Source organism: Bacillus rossius, chromosome 6 (assembly GCF_032445375.1).
Source record: "Bacillus rossius redtenbacheri isolate Brsri chromosome 6, Brsri_v3, whole genome shotgun sequence".
Lineage (NCBI taxonomy): Eukaryota > Metazoa > Arthropoda > Insecta > Phasmatodea > Bacillidae > Bacillus > Bacillus rossius.
In genome coordinates this window covers 26,696,330-26,716,076 of record NC_086334.1, presented here as the reverse complement: position 1 = coordinate 26,716,076, position 19,747 = coordinate 26,696,330, and the positions used below count along the sequence as shown (strand labels likewise).

Below are 19,747 nucleotides of genomic sequence, written 5' to 3'. Positions count from 1 at the left end.
AAGTAGGCAATTTTTAAAATATTTTTTGGAAATTTTTCGGAATTTATAGCATTGAAATTACGTATTTTTAAGATGGTGGCCGTAACGAAACATGCAACATTAATAGGATCCAATATGGCGGACGTAACGTAAAATGTAACGATGACATCGTACTCAACCAAGATGGTGGGGCATAACGAAACATGCAATATTTATATAATCCATGATGGCGACCATAACGATAAGTGCAACAGTGGTTTTTAAGTAATATTTTATTAAATTTTTATTATCCATTTCGATTAATTTTTTTAATGATTTTTAAAAAAAATTCCGATTTTCTAACATAAAAATTACGGATTTTCAAGATGGCTGACATGACATCATACTAGGTGACGATATATATACTTTGACATAAGTGGTGGGGGGAGTAAGTCTGCCAGCGGCTTCCTTGGAGAAAGGATCAGTCGCCATTTTTTTTTGCACTCATAGGGTTCGAACTGAGGACTCGTAAAAGTAAGTTTTATAAATGTTTTTACTAAAATTTTATTAATTGAATTTGTTTATAAATTTAAATTTTTTTTATTAAAATTGGATAATAAATAATGGTTTTCAAGATGGCGGCCGTAACGGAAATTGCAACGGTGACGTCATAATCCTAGATGACATCAGAGGTTTATCGGAGGCTGTAGACATGGATTTTGTGTTCTTTCTAAGGCAAAAGTATTTTGAGGTTTCTCGAAATCCTAATTTTTGAATTTTTGTGGTAGAAAACGAGAATTTTTTCCTCAAAACGGTAATTTTTGAGTCATTTTGAGTCATTTTTGAGGAATTTTGAGGAATTTTTGAGTCAAAAATGGCCGCCGAGACGTCACAATCCAAGATGGTGGTTCGGCACCCGACACCGGACCCTGGACCCTGGCGCCGGACCGGCTATCTTGTACTACTAGCCATGTCTGGCCAATCCTCTTCTAGCACATGATGCATGCAACCCCTCATGCATAGCTAGTACCCTGCATGTGTAGAGCGTATAGGCTTCGGCCTGAGACGCACATAAGAGTCTTCCCTACCTGGACCCCTCCCGAACACACTTAGTTTTAAGCTTTGGTTTGAAAAAAATATATAATTGTACTTTTATTCTTACACTCGAAACAACTCTTCGTGGAACACATGTAGCTTGTACGTACGGGGACTTAAACGTGTAAATTTGTAACTTGTTAAATTGTACCTTCACCAGGAATTGAAAAGATACAGATCTTGTAAATTACTACTCCAACTGCCTAAGTATAAAAAAAAGTAGAGTATAGGAAAATAATGTATCAATTTTATAATGCAATTAATGTTTCTTTTTCATGGTATTATTTTTAATAACTAAGATTTCTTAAATACACAAAAAGGTAATTTTAATCAAATGTTCTTGTTAAGATAGCGAATTAACTTATTTCATAATTCAATATTAGTAATTTAATGCCACCCAAAAAACTTCATTTTACAATTTGACGAAATTTTTAACGTAATATTTTTTAGATTTAATCGAAATCAATATTTCGATTTCCCGTTAGCTTACGTCATGAAAAGGAAATATCGTTACACGCAAGGAATCTATTACTTCTCGCTTCACTCCAATATCTTTTTTGGACTGCTTGCAACCCTATTCGAGTGATAGATCTGAGAATCGCGTTACACGGGGAAAATCAGTGGACCGAAATATTGGAGCGACGCCGCAATACCCAAAACCCTATTTTTATCACGCAAAGTATAGTCTGTCTCGTAAAACGTGCCTCAAAACTGACATTTCTGAAAAGTTTTACAAATGGTCTACGTATCGTTCTGACACTTATTTTTTACCAATAGTGTTTGTAAACGTCTTGATTGTCAGCGTTTGTAGGCCTAAACAAACATCATGTGATGCTTTTTAAGTAAGATTTGGGACTTCTTTTGAGAACTGTCCAATCTGAGTAAAGTTACTTGTCACAAACTATAACGTTGTTTTAAACCGAATGTTTTCGCATACGTCTCATTTAAAGAATGTAAATAACACCTTCTTCGTCTTTGAAACCATGCACATGAAGGGTGTATCGCTTGATTTGTAATATTCAAGATATGGGGCCATATTTAATGATAGAAGTTACAGGACAAAGGCATTTCCCATGGTTAAATTAAATAAACTATAAATGGCAGCCTGTATCAAATGCCATTCTCAGTCTCCAGCCAGGAAACTTTGGCTAAAATATACTGTACAATGTGTCCCATAACTCAATGTCAGGCCAAGAACAGTTGATTGGCCAGTAAATTACGGCTATGAATTTAAACAAAAATCGAAAAGTAACGTAGTTTTAGAGTTGCAGGCATTAAAAAAAATGTTAAATTTCCACCCTGCATCAAATTATTTAGTAACTGTTACTAATATGATTGCTACGCAATCAATCATAAATAACCCTACTTTTGATAACAATTGAAAATTAAATCAAACACGCTATATTTGAAATACGTACGCAGTTAAAATTTTTAATTTATTTGAAAATACTTCTTAGTTAGTAATGTTTGTTTAATGTGAATAGTTAACGTTTCCCGTTTAAATATTGTTGCCGCATAAGTCGTACCTAAAAAATGTTTCCTCAAAAGTATAGCACGTTTGATTTTATTTTGAATTGTTTTCAATAGTACTGTTATTTATGATTGCTTGGCAAAAATGTTTAGTCACGGTATCTAATAAATCTATGCAGAGTAGGGATTTAAAATGTTTTGAAGAAAAAAATGCCTGTAACACTAAAACTACGACACTTTTTCGAATTTTTTAAAAATTCAGAACAGTTATATAGTGGCCTATCAACTGTTCTTGGCCTGATGTTGAGTTATGGGACACACTGTACATACCTACTATTTACCGCCAGTCGTTCAAGAAGATCACCATGGTCCAAGTTAAGGTTATAATAACCCCATATTCCCTTCCTCAGAATCCTGCAGATTATGTTACGTACCAGCAAAGTTTGACTTGTGCTAATTAACCATTTAAAAAAATTTCCGAAATTGTTAAATAGTTGGATGTAAAAATACGTGAGCTGTGTGGATCATGAATTCAGATCGTACAGTGAATGTGTTTAATATAATTCACTTTACGCTCCCCACAAAAAATAAACTATGGTTTATGTGTATTCTTGAATGAAGGAAACCGATATTTTGCCTCGTGCTCTTTGCCATACGATCTTTTTTTTTTTTTGTTATATAAAACTATTACAATAAAACTTCCTTTTATTCTATTTTGGTGTTTAAAATATTCAGAAATATGCATTTAAAATTGTTCTAAAAGAATTATCTGAACACAACTTATTTTAAACCAATTGTATTGAGAGCATATATTTTTATTTTACGTGCAATCTTATAATTTCCTAATTTTGTATACATCATAAAATATCTGTACATGCTACTTTTATTAATTATGTATATACATAAATTATTAATATATATGTATATATGTATACATATTATCTACTCAGGAGCCTTTCAGATTACGGTGATGTTAATCTCTTCAGAATGGTGTAGTAGGAGTAAGCTCCCTGCATAATCTGTAACAAAAACACACATATACACTTAATATCATACAGAATTATCCAGACACACACATGATTATGTATTGTAAAAGGATACGTGGGCTTCTGGTACGGCCCCAAAGTCTTAACGCACTTCGCTTTGACATTAATTCAAAAAAATTAAATTCTGTTTTGATCCTTTTTTTTAAAAATTCATTTATGCTGCTTTTAAATTTTTTATCAGTCGTGTGCCAGAATTCATGCGCTTCGCTTTCAACTATGTCGAGGGAATATAAAAAGTAACTGAGTGATGCATCATGTGTGAGTGGACACGGAATGAAAATAAACAGTTGGATTGGTGATTTAGACCAAAATGTAAAACTTATGCGCTACGTGATGTGTATTTTTCCTTCCATCTTTAAGAAAAAAAAAACATAAACGATATTCCTTTACGAACGTGCTGCTATGACGTACTAAATCAACTGACCGTAGCAAAGGTCTCCAGCGAGAGGACGCCGAACGGACCAGTTCTCATGACGACGGGCCTCTGTGCTCGGCTGATGACCACCGTCAACATCCTCTTGAAGTCCACGCTCCCGGAGAACCAGTTGCAAGAGTACGACGCGTGGCCGACGTTCACGCTCTGCAACCCCAATACAGTTCGAGGCGTCAACATTTCTTCACGCTCCGGTCATAAAAAATATTCAACAAAGTGCGAATGGACCATTTGTGGCCTTATCTTTAGCTTACCCAGAGGAATTTCACAGAATAAACAATAAAATTTTTGGTAACGTTTCTAAATATGTAATTGAAAATATTAGCTATGCAATCGTACAGGTAATTCACCATGAATAAAAGTATATTACATACATTTATTTCGATTTCCGGAAATAGGAAACTCTATAGGCACACATAAATTATGAACTCATTAAAATAAAATATTACTTTATTTTATTCATTAGATATATTAATACATACGTAATTAATAAACCAATTACTAAACTAAATTCGTATCAAAATAATTAATAACATAAAACTATAATTGAGTATATTAATGAAAAAATTTTGAATTCTAACAATAAGATTAATAATTAATTTAATAAACAGTATTTGTTACAGTAATTTTAATCTGACATATTAAATTATTATGTAATATTTATATTCTAGGATTAAATATTTAATACAAAATAAATCAAAACTTTGCTTCATCATATGTGAAAAAAAAAAAAATGAAGGTTTAGTCTGTCTCCTGTAAGTTGAAAAATAATTTCCTATTACAAACTAATTATCCAACCCACTATAAGAAATTAAAAAGGCTTTGTGTTATTTTTAGTGATTGATAGCTAAACAGTTTTAAACTTACATAATATGTTGAGAAATGTAACCAAAAATATTGTACTGTGTAGTCTCAAGTGTGCTTATAAAGAATCCATTGATGTATAAGTTACTTTAGTGAAATTACGTTTCAAATCATGGTTGGGCCATATTAGACACAGATACTTTTATGACTTTTCTGTTCCTTTGTTCAGTTCCTGTAAATCTCGTCAGTTCACCAGCCATAATTCAAAAACTGCTTGTGACACACTACCTGGTGTATGACCTGAGATGAGTAGTAGCTGAGGAGGAAAATGCGCGCGAGCAACATCACCAGGTGGCACACTATGGCCACAACTTGTGACGTATCCGTAGCCTGAAAAAAAAACATGAACGGAACGCTTGTCAGGAGTAATCACAACAACCTAAACATGATGCAGCTTCCACAGTCGTCAATAACCCTCCATCAGCAGGTGTTTTGTTAGAAACAACATTTGCCAAGAGTTCTGCTTTGCGTTTGGTGTGGTTCAAGATGTATCTAATAATTGGACATACATGAAAACAAAAATATTAATATTTATTTTCATAAAAAAACATATCGTTTCCCGGTATGATCATTTAGGCTCGGTTTCACACACCACGTTGATTTTTTTCCCCCGTGGTTTTGGTTTCTACAATTTCAAACCCATACCTATCTTGTATTTGTTGTTTTGCAACCAAATAATCAACAGACATTCACTAAGTGTAATATCATGGGTGTAAAATGTAGTGCAAGTTAAAAAAATTACGAAGACTTGTGCGCCTTTTTTTTACATCTATGATATTGAAATGAGTGAATAGATATATGTTGAAAATATTCTTGGCAGAACGACAAATGCAAAGGGAGGTATCGGGTTGAAATGATAGAAAAAGCTCTTAAAGTCTTAAATAAAAGTAATTACGGGAAAAGCTAAATAACACATCACCATATGCATTAAAGCGAACCTGTAAGTGCAAGGCAAGTGAAACCAAACACTGCTTCACGTTGAACGGGTCCTAGTTGGCGCGGCGGTTAAGACCGTACAGACGCATTCCAAGACACCCACCAGGCTAGCACCCCAGTCCGCCTGATTTCTGCTTTCCGAGGTTGGCCGAGATCACTCCAGGCAAAGTTTGGGACGGTTCCTTACTATATAGCCTATGGAAAATTCCTTTCCCAATATTCCTGTTCCGTGTCGTCGTTACTTACCGTCGCTGATGACCTTACCTCTGAGAAGTTCTCGGAAAAAAAAAGGATAACGCGAAAGATGGAAAATGGTTATTTGCATATTTTTTTTTAAATTTCTTTGTGGTATAAGAGTACTTATTTTATAATAAACATGTCATGTTTTAACTTAACGCGTATTTACGGTCCAATCCGTAATTACCAAATGCATCAGAAGCAGGAACGATGTTTCCTGAAACGGCAGACGACGTGATTAGAATTTAATTATATTTCATATTAAATACTAAAGACTTTTATAATTCTTAAAGTTTTTTTTTATGTTTGTATAGAATATCCTAAAGTCTAACAATTGTTTGGGTCTGATTGTAGTCTTTTTAACCGACTTCATTCTATTTTATTTTACCATTCGACTGTGCAAACTGCGCTTAGATATCTTTGAGCTTGGAATCCCAATAAATTTGCGTTATATAGCCTAATTTTGTACTCTACGTGGTTGACTAAGCGCAGATAGGATTAATAGCCAAGCCGACAAGGTGATTCTATGCCACGTAAAGAACAGCATAAAACACTGACAACGGTGACGAAGTGCAGCTCTCAAGCTGACAGCCTATATTAGCTAAAACACTATATCCTTATATACGTTTTTTTAAGAGATAAGGGATCGACCTCTGTGTCTTAACTGGACTCACATCGTCACTCGATGTATAAAGAGTTCTCGGTTCGAATCCCAATTTATTTTATTTTGCCGTCTCAGTGATAATCTGGTTTACAAAAGACTAATCCTCGCACAGGTTATATGTCAGCCTCCAAGTGCTTCAATTGCATCACAGCGTGTTTGAAACAACATTTGAAAGCCACATTTCAAGCATAACTGGGATGAGTACCTGTATTCCCAACATATTTATCTACAACTATATATATACACACATACAAAAGTTACCAGTTAGTTATATTAAAAACTCTAAATTGTACATACACTTATGACACCACAATAAACTAATTTTGCAGGTAGGCTAAATGCATATTCTGAGCCTTAAACTAATATGCTATTAAGAGTTCCTCTACAATTACACAGCAGACTCTGTATCCATAGTTTAATGTGTAAATGTAGAGAGTTCATTGCATACTGGAAGTCGAGCAGCAATACATTTCTTTTATACCAGTTCGTCAGGACGGTAGAAAAACCTCATATTCTTAGTTTCACTATGACACGCCAAAAATTTCCTGACAAAGACACCCTGATATTTTTTTAGATACACTTTAAGTAACATACATTGACACGTCACCTATTTGCCTGTTTATGTAATTCAATGTTTTAGTAAACAGTTTGGTTTAAACTATGTATTAAAGTCCAGAGCAGTAGCCTATATTCAATTTTAGTAGATATTGCGTATGTATGTTGTAATTTTGAAAATATATTGGTACAGTGAAATATTATATATATAGATATATGTGTGTGCGTGAACGACGTAGATATATTTAATACCGTATTCATAAAATTCAGATTTGTGTGTCACGCTGCTCTTTATAGAAACATAAAATGATCATTTACTTGTCAAACATAAAATATATTTAATGATATAACATTTTCTCTGGAAGACATTACGAAAAACAAGCATCCTAACAGAGCCCTTCCTAATTATCAATATATATCAAGTAAACTCAGAGGAATTGTATGTAAATAAAAACTATAACCAATAACGTATCATTGGAACATTAGGTTCTAATACGTTTTCCTTTAAAATAAAATAATATTTTTAAATATTGCTTTCAAGTAGAATAGTAAATAACTAAGTATAGGTTTAATTTGAATATTTGATAGACTTTTAAAACCTAGAGTGCACCCAAAATATATCCTGAATAAAACATTTTCTACCTTTCACTATGAATTCAAAATAGTAAATATAATACAAATAAGAAACTCGAATTATGCTTACGAATATTCGTGAGATAAAATAGTTAAATAAATTATAAACAGGAATATCAAATATGTATATTTATATTTTACGTACTAGCTACAAAATGTCAGCAGTTGCTTCATTTTGACTAGTGGTAGCCAGAGCAGCAAGTGCTTTGACTGAAGACATGAAAATATGGCTTAGGGTTTCGGGATCAAAGTCATCATTTGGTTCTTGGTTTCTGGATTAAGACCACGTCTGTAAAATAGGTTTGAAGAAGCAGAAGTTTTGACCTGCTTTTTTGCGGTCATCGTCAACGGACGTAAATAACTGACTTGGTGTTATGGGCCATCAACATTTTTACAGACATAGCGAAAGACATGAAGCAACTGAAGACATGAAGTTGGTACTAATAGCCATCTGGTGTTTATCTAATGCAAGAATCAGGTAAACACCATACGCCTGATAAACTAGCCTACGTTTCTATTCAGAGTAACAACTACGTAACTTAGCATTACTCACCACAGCTATCTGGTATCCCACCAAGCAAACGTTGGCTGAAGACGTAGTGTAGTGTGCAAACATGAGAGGGTTGAGAAGGTCAGCCAGCTTGCGTGCGTTTCTGAAACAATACTTACATGATGCTATGATAACGTGACTATGTCGGCGATATTTTTATTCAATCATTCTGTTTAGGACATTCCCAACAGGTACGGAATACATCTCAATTTCTTATAAGTTGTTACACTCCATACTCATACACTACCGAGTTCATTACTTTAGTTTGCCTTTGATGCACAGTGTCGAGGAATGCCTATAATACGGTGCTTAAAGGCGAGATTGTAGAGACGAATGATGAAAAATAGTAATGTATATTAAGGATTGTCGCAATAAGAAACTTTATGTGATCCGAAGTATCATAGATTTTCTTTTGAGGAATTACTTCTATCAGAGGAATTTCGAGAGCTGTGGAGTGCACAGAGGTAAAGCAGCAAAGTGTCAGTTGAGAAAATTATCACAGGCAGAGCCTAATAAAAAAAAAAAAAAAAAAACTAAACTTATTAAGGAAGATGACCAAACAAGATAGTGGTACACCATCACACTCGCGTTTTGAAGGAGACGGACTCGAATCCGATCAAGCCATCCGCAATTCGGCTTTCCATCGTTCCAGACAATTGCTGTGACAAGTTCCTTTCCAAACACCTTGGCAGTGTCGTTTTTCATCTTCATTGGTTGTGTTGTGGCGTATCTGTCTCTAATGACCTAGATATCGGATGGCCTGGAAATAACTTACTAATTAATTTTAAAAAATACTTATTCGTGTGGCGGGACACTTATTAACGGTCCCAGAGTTACCCGTGGCCCTTCAATAGTAAAGCGTTAAGAGTATAGGAAAGGTCGCGTCGTGCTTGATGACGAGAGAATAAAAACAATAATAAAATAATGAACGACTTGACAGAATTCTATGGGGTGGATTTTGTCGGCTAGATGTTTTCATTACGGAGGCCTTGAATGTAAAAAAAAAAAAAAATCAATACGGTGATAAGTTAAAAAAAAAAAATTGAAACTGTTTTTCATAAAGTAAGAACTTTAAACCAGAAATATAAAAACATTTCAGCTGTATGATTATTAAAATCACTCAGGTAAAAACATCTGTTTTAACCAAATTTTGAAGCTAAAAAAACTACTATTTTAAGCTAATTTCAACGTATTAAAACATTCTATCATACAATTGTAAAAAAAAAAATGGGATATATTTCGGAGGTTTTATTGTTAGACTGAAAATTTTACAGCCATATCTTTTTTCATGTTTGTTTTCTATTTAATGTTATTTATTGTTTTTTTTTTAATGAAAATAAAAAGTTCGAAAAATGTTTCTAAACGAAAATATCTAGCCGACAAAACAAACAAATTATATTATTGTTGTTCTATTCTCGTGATTCGTGCCAGCTCACGCCAGGGCATCCTGGTGCAGCCGCACGCTGTCGCGTAGCGCCTTCTCCGGGGGCGGCGCACCGCTCTCGTCGCCACCCATGCCCTCCAGCAGCATGGACACCGCCTCGAACTGGTGCGCGGCGCACTTGACCGCAGCCAGGCTGAACGCGTCCACGGCGGCCATCACGGCCGCGAACAGGAACGTCACGGCGCACTGGAACGCGTACTCGGCGACCTTGCGGCCGAACAGCCGCGGCATCTTGAAGGGCAGCTGCGCGGAGGCGAGGTCCGACCCGAGGAACAGCATCTCCGCCGCGGGCTTGAGCAGGTACAAGCTGGCGGTGACGGCGACCACCAGCAGGTAGCCCGCGACGGCTTTCCTCTCGTCGGCCGCGATCCGGCGCACCAGGGCGGCGATCTTCCCGCCTCCGTCGGCGCGCGGGCGGGAGAAGATCCCGCGCATGCCGGCCACCGCCTCCTCGTAGGCGCGCCTGTTGCAGATCACCGAGACCTCGGTGACCACCACCGGGACTATGGTCAGGAAGAAAGCCGCGTTCCGGATGCGGTCGAACGCGCCGAAGTCTTGACCGAACAACGGGATCGCGTAGAGGATAGGGAACAGCAGTGAGTTGAAACACATGGCGGCGGTGTAGGCGCGGTAGAGCGGGTTTCCATCGCTGGACCACAGCCCCGTGTATCGAAGGAACTCGATACTGGCGGCCATGCATTGACTGGAGGAAACCTGTTCGGTTGAGGGCTCCCGTCGCTCGGCCATTCCGGATGCTGTTGTTATTCCACTGGGTGTGCGCCTCTGAAGCACTCTTCCCAGTAGAATACGTCACCGCAACTCTCGCGATGGATCAGAAAATGAAATTGCAATAAATAATCAAAGCGATTATTTGAGAAGTTTCGAAGTTCGGACGGTGGTACTCACGTCGAAAAAATATGTAATAATACCCCACCTGCCCAACTCACAATTGCAGTGGTGTTCGTGCACAACCAGAAATTACGCGAAGTTTTCAACTTCAGACACAGACCGGTGGTAGTTGCTCATATTCTAGTCCTAATAAAATAATCATAAGTTACGAACTTTTTTTTGGGTAGACGATCTGTTGAGAATATGTCATGGTGAATAGATCGAACACTGAATCATGAATATGTCACATCAGAGCAACAATTTCTGACTTTATAGAAACTACATCTTTCAAAACTTTTTCTTCATTTTTTGCCTATATCACTTGTGTAGTTACTGAAACTGCTGCCAGTTAGGTAAATAAGTAGTATTAACTAAAGCTTCAAACTATTTATTGGTTATATCATGTACCGTACCTAAAGTGTGCATGTATAATTGCTAAAAAAAAACGGGCTAACTTACAATGTCCATGCAAAAATAATGATTACATTCATATTCACAGAAAGGTTTTTCTGTTATTTTTCAACTAAAACTGGCAATGGATTTTCTGCCAATTACTTCAAGTTAATAATATTTTTTACGTTCTGTAAAATCTGCTTTTCAACTTTACATGCAAAATAGCATGAATTAGTTATAATTTTTTGGTATTGAATGCAGCCAAAACCCCTCCTTAAAGTATTATTTTTATTTTTATGTACATTAAAGTTAATTTTAAGGTTACATCGAATGTTTATTTAATCCTCATAGCAGAAAAGAAAGAAACAAGCGATATCAGCTGTCCGAGAGATCGCTGTTACCAATGGACAAGGCGTGGCTAAGTGGTACTTCACTCCCCCTGCCACCTACCCTGGAATGCTCCTGCCTCAAATAACAGCATTGACAAGAAAATGAAATAAACAAAATGACGCGAGAGACAGAGCCTCAGTACACAACTGTGTGAAGTTAAAACCTTGGAAACGAACAAAATAAAGAACATGGCGGTTTATGGGGATCTGCAAGAGTGTGTGAATGGGACGGGGGAGGGGGAGAGTTAGGATTCCGGAGTTGAGAGCAGAGAATCCCCCGTAACGTCCACACAAGCAGTCACGACAACGATTTTGTCCATTACTTAGAATGCGCAGTTACCTCGGACAGGCAGCAGCGTAGGGCGCTTCAAGCGTGCTCCCGGCCGCTCTCCCCACATCGGCGAGCGAAACGACTGTCGCTGTTCAGGAAGGTGGGTTAATTTCCTGGACGGAGCGCGCCCCGCGCGGGAGCCAATCAGGTGAGACGGGCGGGCCCCCAGACTGGACCACGGTCGCGAAGGAAATTGTCCGGAAGACAGCCGCATCGCGAAGCCTGGAGGCTTTTCCGGAGGGACGCTGTGGCTGCGACTGTAAATTACATGCCGGTGCACGCGAAGTGATTTTTTCCCCCCTTAGTTCCGACCGTAGACTACACCCCGGCGCACGCGAGGAGGTTGCTTTCCTTAGTTCCGGCCGTAGACTACACCCCGGCGCACGCGAAGAGGTTGCTTTCCTTAGTTCCGGCCGTAGACTACACCCCGGCGCACGCGAAGAGGTTGCTTTCCTTAGTTCCGGCCGTAGACTACACCCCGGCGCACGCGAAGAGGTTGCTTTCCTTAGTTCCGGCCGTAGACTACACCCCGGCGCACGCGAGGAGGTTGCTTTCCTTAGTTCCGGCCGTAGACTACACCCCGGAGCACGCGAGGAGATTGCTTTCCTTAGTTCCGGCCGTAGACTACACCCCGGCGCACGCGAAGAGGTTGCTTTCCTTAGTTCCGGCCGTCGACTACACCCCGGAGCACGCGAAGAGGTTGCTTTCCTTAGTTCCGGCCGTAGACTACACCCCGGCGCACGCGAGGAGGTTGCTTTCCTTAGTTCCGGCCGTAGACTACACCCCGGCGCACGCGAGGAGGTTGCTTTCCTTAGTTCCGGCCGTCGACTACACCCCGGAGCACGCGAGGAGATTACTTTCCTTAGTTCCGGCCGTAGACTACACCCCGGCGCACGCGAGGAGGTAGCTTATCTTAGTTTCGGCCGTAGACTACATCCTGGTAATGTACATAATCCTGCCACAATCCAGTTTCTAGATTGATTAATAGCTTAGAATAATATAAATTTGATTTGCAGAACAGCTCACAATGAAGTTGTTGGAAAGTCGAGTTACCCGAAATTTTGTAACGAATCGTGCTGGGAATTATGTAGTGTGGATATAAATACGAATATCTATGAGCTTATGTGAAAAATTATTACTTTTGGTAGGTACGAAAATGTAATTCCATAATAACGCTAATGAAACCATTCGCGCGGTCATTTACACGGCTTTACATTTAGGTGACAACGACGTATTGAGAGACAGAGATGTACAACATGCATGATGGGAACTGGGAAAGAAATTGTTAAGGCATTTGGTAATTGACTTTTTCTAATTTTGAAAGCCCCGTAATTAGGATGTTTGCTCCGGGATTAGAACCGGAATCGACAAGATTGCGAGGCCAGTGCTGAAGCACTGTGCTACCTCTCTCGAGGATAAGAATTAATCGTGTGGATGGACAGCCATATTTATAAAATATTTCAAAACGTGTGAATAACTTTTTTTTAAACTAATGAACTAAGATGGATGAGATACGAAACAGCGAGCATTTGTGTTTGAGGACGGTAATGCTATGAGAAAAACTTCAAGCTTACTGTAACGTCCGCCAGGGACCCATTGAACTAAATTATCTTCAAGTTTGTGAAACTAACCTTATAGTTATTAGTGTTTCACAGAAGTACCTACTTCTGTTAAATTGGAATAACAAGAAAATTTTCACAAGTTTGCAAGTTATTTACTTCTAGGATACCTAAGAACTCAATGTTATTGACAACTGAGTATAATAAACTTGTAGCTGACACTTTTTGACTACTATCATATTTTTACCGAACTTAGATACGTGGGTTACAATATTACAAGTTGCTAATAATAGCACTATTTTTACAAGTTTACTAATAATAAGTCTTATTTCTCCTCTAATGAGTTAAAATAAAAAATAATAGATGAACTAAAATCATAAACAAATTTGTGCTGCAGCTAAATTATAGTTACTGTTGTTTATACATTAATTTAATGAGGTTATGTTGCCAACATACGTTAGTTACAATTGTACTTACTACATACTACATACACTTTTCAGAGACAAAAACTTTCACTTGTCAGTGACAATTTTAGACAATAGATGAGAAATGCCAGTTTACAACAAATTGTAATTTCACATGCTTATTTCCTACAGTTGTTACTTATTATACAGTTACCATTGTCAAATGGGCGCTACTCCGTGCACAGAGGCTTAGGCTGGATTTATGAACTTCGCAAGAAAAGAAAGAGCGCAGGGACGCAAAATACAACAAACTCACGAATACAAGAATGCAAGTCGCGAGACATCTCCAACTTTACATTTTTGTATAAAACTGTAGAAAACATTTTCTTCATTAAACTTCTTTACGTGATTTCTTTTTCTCGGAAAAAGTGTGAAATTTGTTATTTAAAAGCGGGGTTGCTTTCAGTCTAGACATTGCATCTGCATATTTAAAAGTTTTTGGAAAACTTTTATTCTAATATAGAAGTTGACAGTTTTCCGATTCTTGGGTTGGGGTTTTTGCGTAATTTATAACTGGGCATTAAAAAAAAATCGTGACCCCTGAGGCAAGGACGTTCTTCTGAAGTGGGAAAGAAACTAAAAGAAGGCACAGGAAGATGTAGATAAGAGAAAATTTGTAACTAATCTTCTCGAAGTATTATAAAAAAAATTAAGATTTTTTTACATAAAGATATTCTTCCTTTTTGTTATTGTTTATTATTGTATGACACCATAGACTCTTCACCACCATTAAAGAGTTTAAATTCTGAAAAATCTTCCCCCCCCCCCCCCTTTTGAAGTTATGCTTCTTTAGGCGCGTTATGAAAAAATGATGAGAGTGAAATTTTAAGATGCACGCGCATCACTGTAAGACAAAATAATTAACAGGTTGAAGCTGCCCGCTAAATCGCTCATTAAGTCTCGAAAAAAAGCTACCAACAAAATAGAAATAGAACCTCTATTAGTTGCGCATGTTGGCACGCTCGTCGCCTCTGATCACTGTTTTCATATTTTTCATATTTTTCCACATATTTCTAGTTTCTAGTTTCTACATTCACAACACGTGTTTTAGTTTCATATAAGTGCGAATTATATATGTGCTAATAAATTATATTCAGTAGTTATTTAAATGGAATATTTTGATTAATATTATTTACTACTCGTAAATATTAGTAAAAAAATTGTGCTTATATACTTTTTCAAGTGCTCCAATATAATTGAGGTTAACTATCCGTATGTATTTTTTATTTATATAAATTAAAATATTATTATTTAATATAATTAATAATAACTATTATTATATTATTAATGATAAATATTTATTATTGGTTATTTAATATTTACAAAATAAAGAAATAAATTTAATAAAACATTTAATAAAAAATTTTGATAAAAATTAAAATCGAACATCAAAATAAAATATTAATTATTCATATTTATTATTAAATTGAATAAATAATAAATATTTATAAAAATAAATAAACAAATTCAATGAAAACTTTTTGATAAAAAAATAAGTGAATATTAAATTAAGAAAATAATAAATATTTAACAAATGTTAAGCTTAAATAAATTTTTGAATGATTATTAAATTTATTTATTTCCTTTTAAAATATTAAATAATCAATAATACATATTTAAAATTAAGAATCTTATAATATTTAGTTCAAATTATATCATATATATTTATTATTTTCAGAATTTTATTTATTTAATTTTTCAAATTTAAACTGAACTTTATTGACTGTGTTGACTATCTTTTTCCAGCCCTTTTACTATTTTATTGTAATTAATTATTTGCATGCAATTAAAAACTATTTTTTAATGATGCCAAAGAAGTATAACTTCTCATGCGCGTACATAAGTACACGCACCCTTTTTTTTTTTTTTTTTAACTATAGTCCAAACACTTTGCTGGGGTGTTTATAGTTCTCTCCTGTTTAATTTCAGCCAAGAGCGTATGCAGAATTTCATTTCCGCGAGGAGTGAATGGGGGAATCACTTTGCCCGCTGTTTGCTTTCAAATTCTTTACTTTGCATCCCCTACCCCCTTCATCAACGCTTTCGATTTCAGCTGGATAAATAATATACACGTAAGACCAGGTATCCGGTCAACGTATGTTTCGGGCATCCTCAGGGATGATAGATAATTCACGCTATAGAGACGCGGTGGTAAAAGCTCCCGGGGAATGGAAGCCGCGCATGCGCGGGGCGCGGTGTTTGTTCTCGCCCGAGCCGCCCGGCAGCGCTGCAGTCGCCTCCCCTCCACGCGCCGCCACGCTCCAGGCAGCCGGCGGGCTCAGGCCTCTGTTGTGTGCGGAGAGCCGAGTGCAGTTTGAGTCCGGCTGGTGGGAGGCGCTGTCGGTTGGAGTGGGCAGTGACAACTGACTGGGTGCTAGTGGGTGGCCTTCACAAGGCGGCGCGAGGCAAGGGATACGGAAACGCGTTTCGAACGACAGCTGGACGGAGTGTTTATTATTTTTATATATTACTGTAACAGTTAGCCTACAGCTGCACGGTGTCTCCACTCCTGCTGGTCAGAAAACATCCAAGGTACAGTATCGCCATTATGTTTACCTTTCCACTTTTTATTGTATTTTGTCATGTCACAGTGTTTATTAATTATCTTACATTTTGTAGTCTTCCTAACCGTTATATTTAATTAGTGAACTAAGTAACCCGGGCGTGACGTTCAACTAATATACAAATATTTCAGTCTTCAAAACGTTATACTATCCTTCTGCGTATATTATGTATTTTAATGATTCTAATATTTACTCGTACGTTGCTGATAAGGTTACTGTGGAGTAGTTTTTCTTTCACGTTATTGGACATTTGAGGACATTCGGAATTAATTTAATTTTTGTACTTCTGGTTAGGACAATATGATAATGAAATCGCGATAAATGCATATATTGTTGCAATAAATTGACAATACTCGATAATATTTTTACTTTTTTTTAAATTGGGCATGCTTGAAGTTTCGTGTAAATATTTTACTGTGACTTTTAAGTACTATTTATTTACCTATCGTGATCGTTAGGCTTGTAAACATTTGCAATATGATAATTATTTGTCAGTATTGTATAGTTTAGCTAAACATTGGTTTCTGTATTTCCTTATAGTTTTTTTTACGGACATGTAGCCCACAGCATAGGCTTCGTTCTGGGAAAAATCAATACGTACACCCCCGGGCTTCGCCCCGCATTGTATAGATTGCCGCTTGTACATCGGCGGGTCCATTTCACTTCCAGTTTTAGTTTCTCATGTTTCAATTTAAACTTAATTTTATAAAAGACTATGCACAAGTCGCATTAGATAGGCTTCCTACATAATATGCCCTTACAGGAAGTCAGAATTAGATTGACAAACTTAAATGCAGGTTCTTCATTAAAGAATTAGTTGTAAACATACATACGATTTGTGGTCTTAAGCGCTTTTCAAGGCTTGTATACTCTTTGAATTTGAGGTGAACAACTATTTTATGGCAAATAATGTTTTAAAGATGTAACAGCTGGATAATTTTTAACTTTAAAACGTTCTACAACCACCGACAAACCTGTAACTGTCGTAAACTGATTTTAATTTGAATAACCGGGGATATCGCCGTTATTTTCCGTACATTTTGAATAAAATGTGCGAAACTTTTTGCGGTGTTTTTAGAACTTTCAAACGTTAATATTAAATTGACGTTCCTCAGAATGATGGGAGCAGATGTCAGTTTCCAAAACGTCTCAACTGTTTTGTCTTGGGAGCCTACTGTGTTCGTCTATGCCAGAATATCTTTTATTTTTTTGTATCATCGTTGGGTTCGTATGTTTGTCGCTGTATTGACCAAGTTTATTGCTTCTCATTTTTCTGCTCTTGTTAAAACTGTCTCGTCAGCTCACTATGTTTGTATGTTTCATTATATTTTTTTCCGGCTAATTCCTTTCACGGAATTCTCTGTGCTCTCTATACATTAAACACTTGATATCGGCTGATTTTGACTTTTTTTTTTCTGTGTGTTCACGTGTTTCTACTTTGTCCATTTTTGTGGTTTCTTTTTGACATACCGTGAGGTAACTCCCTCTCACTTGGTCGCCAGAGCTGTGGTAATTACACGTACATGTTTTGCTAGATCTATGAGAATACATATGTGACTTTTTAAGCTAGCACGTTATCTTATATGACAGATTTATAGAGCTACTTTCGTTACTATTTATGTAAAGGTACATAAGTTTATATATATAGTACAGTGCCCGAATATGAAACGGTTTTTATAAAAATTGAATAAAGAACCAAATATTTACTAACATAATGGTAAGACATAAAGATTACATTACTATTAGAGGTATTAATTTTACAATCATATAGTGTCGACACTTTAAAGTACCTACATGAGACAAATGGCAAACGATTCACTAGCTGCATAATTTATAGAGGCCCCTATTATGAGACCCCAAATTAAATGTCATACAATGTTGTAATCTAAACAACTTTTACTCTTAACGCATACGAAACATAAAAAAAAATTTAAACTACAAAAATAATTGAGTTCATATCGTCTCTCCATTGATAAACTAAATATGCATTATAATGATAACCTATTGGCATACATTGTAAACAACAAACATAGAACTGAGAAAAAATGAACTACAATCCAAAATTAGTTCGTGATGATGCATTTATTTCTTGAAGTTTTTGAAATGTGTTATATTTTAAAACTTGCTTTTACGGCACTTTGCACAGACAAATTTTGCATCTGCCCCACACTTCGCTTGCTTGAACACATCCTGCATTGCCTCCATTCTTCAACCTTCTTATCTTCAGAATACCACGAGCCACAGATTAGGCACTCGGCGTCAATTTCATCATCAGGATCCGAACTGTCAGTGGTGTCTGCCAAAGAAACATCGCTTTCGCCTGAATTAGAAGTTTCAGATGAATTCTTTTTCCTCTTGATGATTGCTTTGTAGGCCTACGAATATGGACTGTCTTTGACTTTGTAGACCTGCTGCTTTCTTCAAATGCCAGTCTGGGAACAGGTTTCTTTTGCCTCTTCTGAATGCTCTCAACTAAACTGTCTTTGTAGGGTGTACTGGTAATTATCATTGCAGTTCCAGCCCTTGTCGATCTACGCTCAGCAGACGAGAACTGTGGGAGTGGCTGGATATCTTCTGGGCGTACAAGCCCTCGTTGACATGGGCATAAATATATGTTAGCTCCATTTATGAAGCTAAGTTGCGGTTCAATTGGCCTACCTGCACCATTTCTTCTTGAATGAGATCCATTTGGAGCTTCACTGCTGCGCTGCATAGGCCTAGAAGGGGTGGTGCAAGTCGACAGTTCATCGGTCATGTTTTGTGGACAGTTAGGCCTACTAGAACTGTGGCAGGTGTCACCTTAATGTTGTTCATCTAAGGAAGAGTAAGTTACATTGTTGGAAGGTCCTGAATGAATGGCAAAGTCATGTTCACGAAAAGTGTGTCTATTGCAGGGAAACAAGCCTGTCTTCCGGAAAGAATTAATAGAAACTTTCACCGTGGCAGCCTTGTTGTAAGCAATAGAAAAGTTTCGCTACTTTCGTTATCTTCAGCGGTTTAGTTCTATTATTGTGCGGCCAGTTTTCAACTTCCTGGTCATAGTTTTTAAGGGTAGCATGAAGCCTACATCTAGAGGCTGCATTTTACGGCTGGCATGGGGAGGTAAACAGACAATAGTGACATTACTGCCTCTTGCTTTCTGAATCACATCAATGTTTCTTGTGTGCGAACAATGACCATCTAAAACTAGTACGATCGGATCTTGTTCTGAAGGCTTTGTAAATGCAATAAAATGGTCAGACCATTTCGTAAAGATATCCGTCTGTATCCAGCC

At 36.9% G+C, this 19,747-nt stretch overlaps 2 protein-coding genes across 3 annotated transcripts in view; one reads left to right on the top strand and one right to left on the bottom strand.

Annotated features, from left to right (window-relative positions):
- Positions 1-3,414: 3,414 nt before the first annotated feature.
- Positions 3,415-10,322, bottom strand: LOC134533523 (odorant receptor 4-like). The gene is made up of 5 exons (XM_063371049.1): positions 9,878-10,322; positions 8,445-8,544; positions 5,095-5,196; positions 3,994-4,149; positions 3,415-3,542 (listed from the first exon to the last, which is right to left on the bottom strand). The coding sequence occupies exons 1-5, from the start codon at positions 10,318-10,320 to the stop codon at positions 3,486-3,488; spliced, it is 858 nt and encodes a 285-aa protein (XP_063227119.1). The 5' UTR covers positions 10,321-10,322; the 3' UTR covers positions 3,415-3,485.
- Positions 10,323-16,164: 5,842 nt separating this feature from the next.
- Positions 16,165-19,747, top strand: part of LOC134532896 (uncharacterized) — a 110,681-nt gene continuing 107,098 nt past the window's right edge. For both annotated transcript variants that reach the window (XM_063369924.1, XM_063369926.1), the window contains exon 1: positions 16,165-16,441. The gene's annotated coding sequence lies outside the window, so the exon portion shown is untranslated. The remainder of the gene's footprint in view (positions 16,442-19,747) is intronic.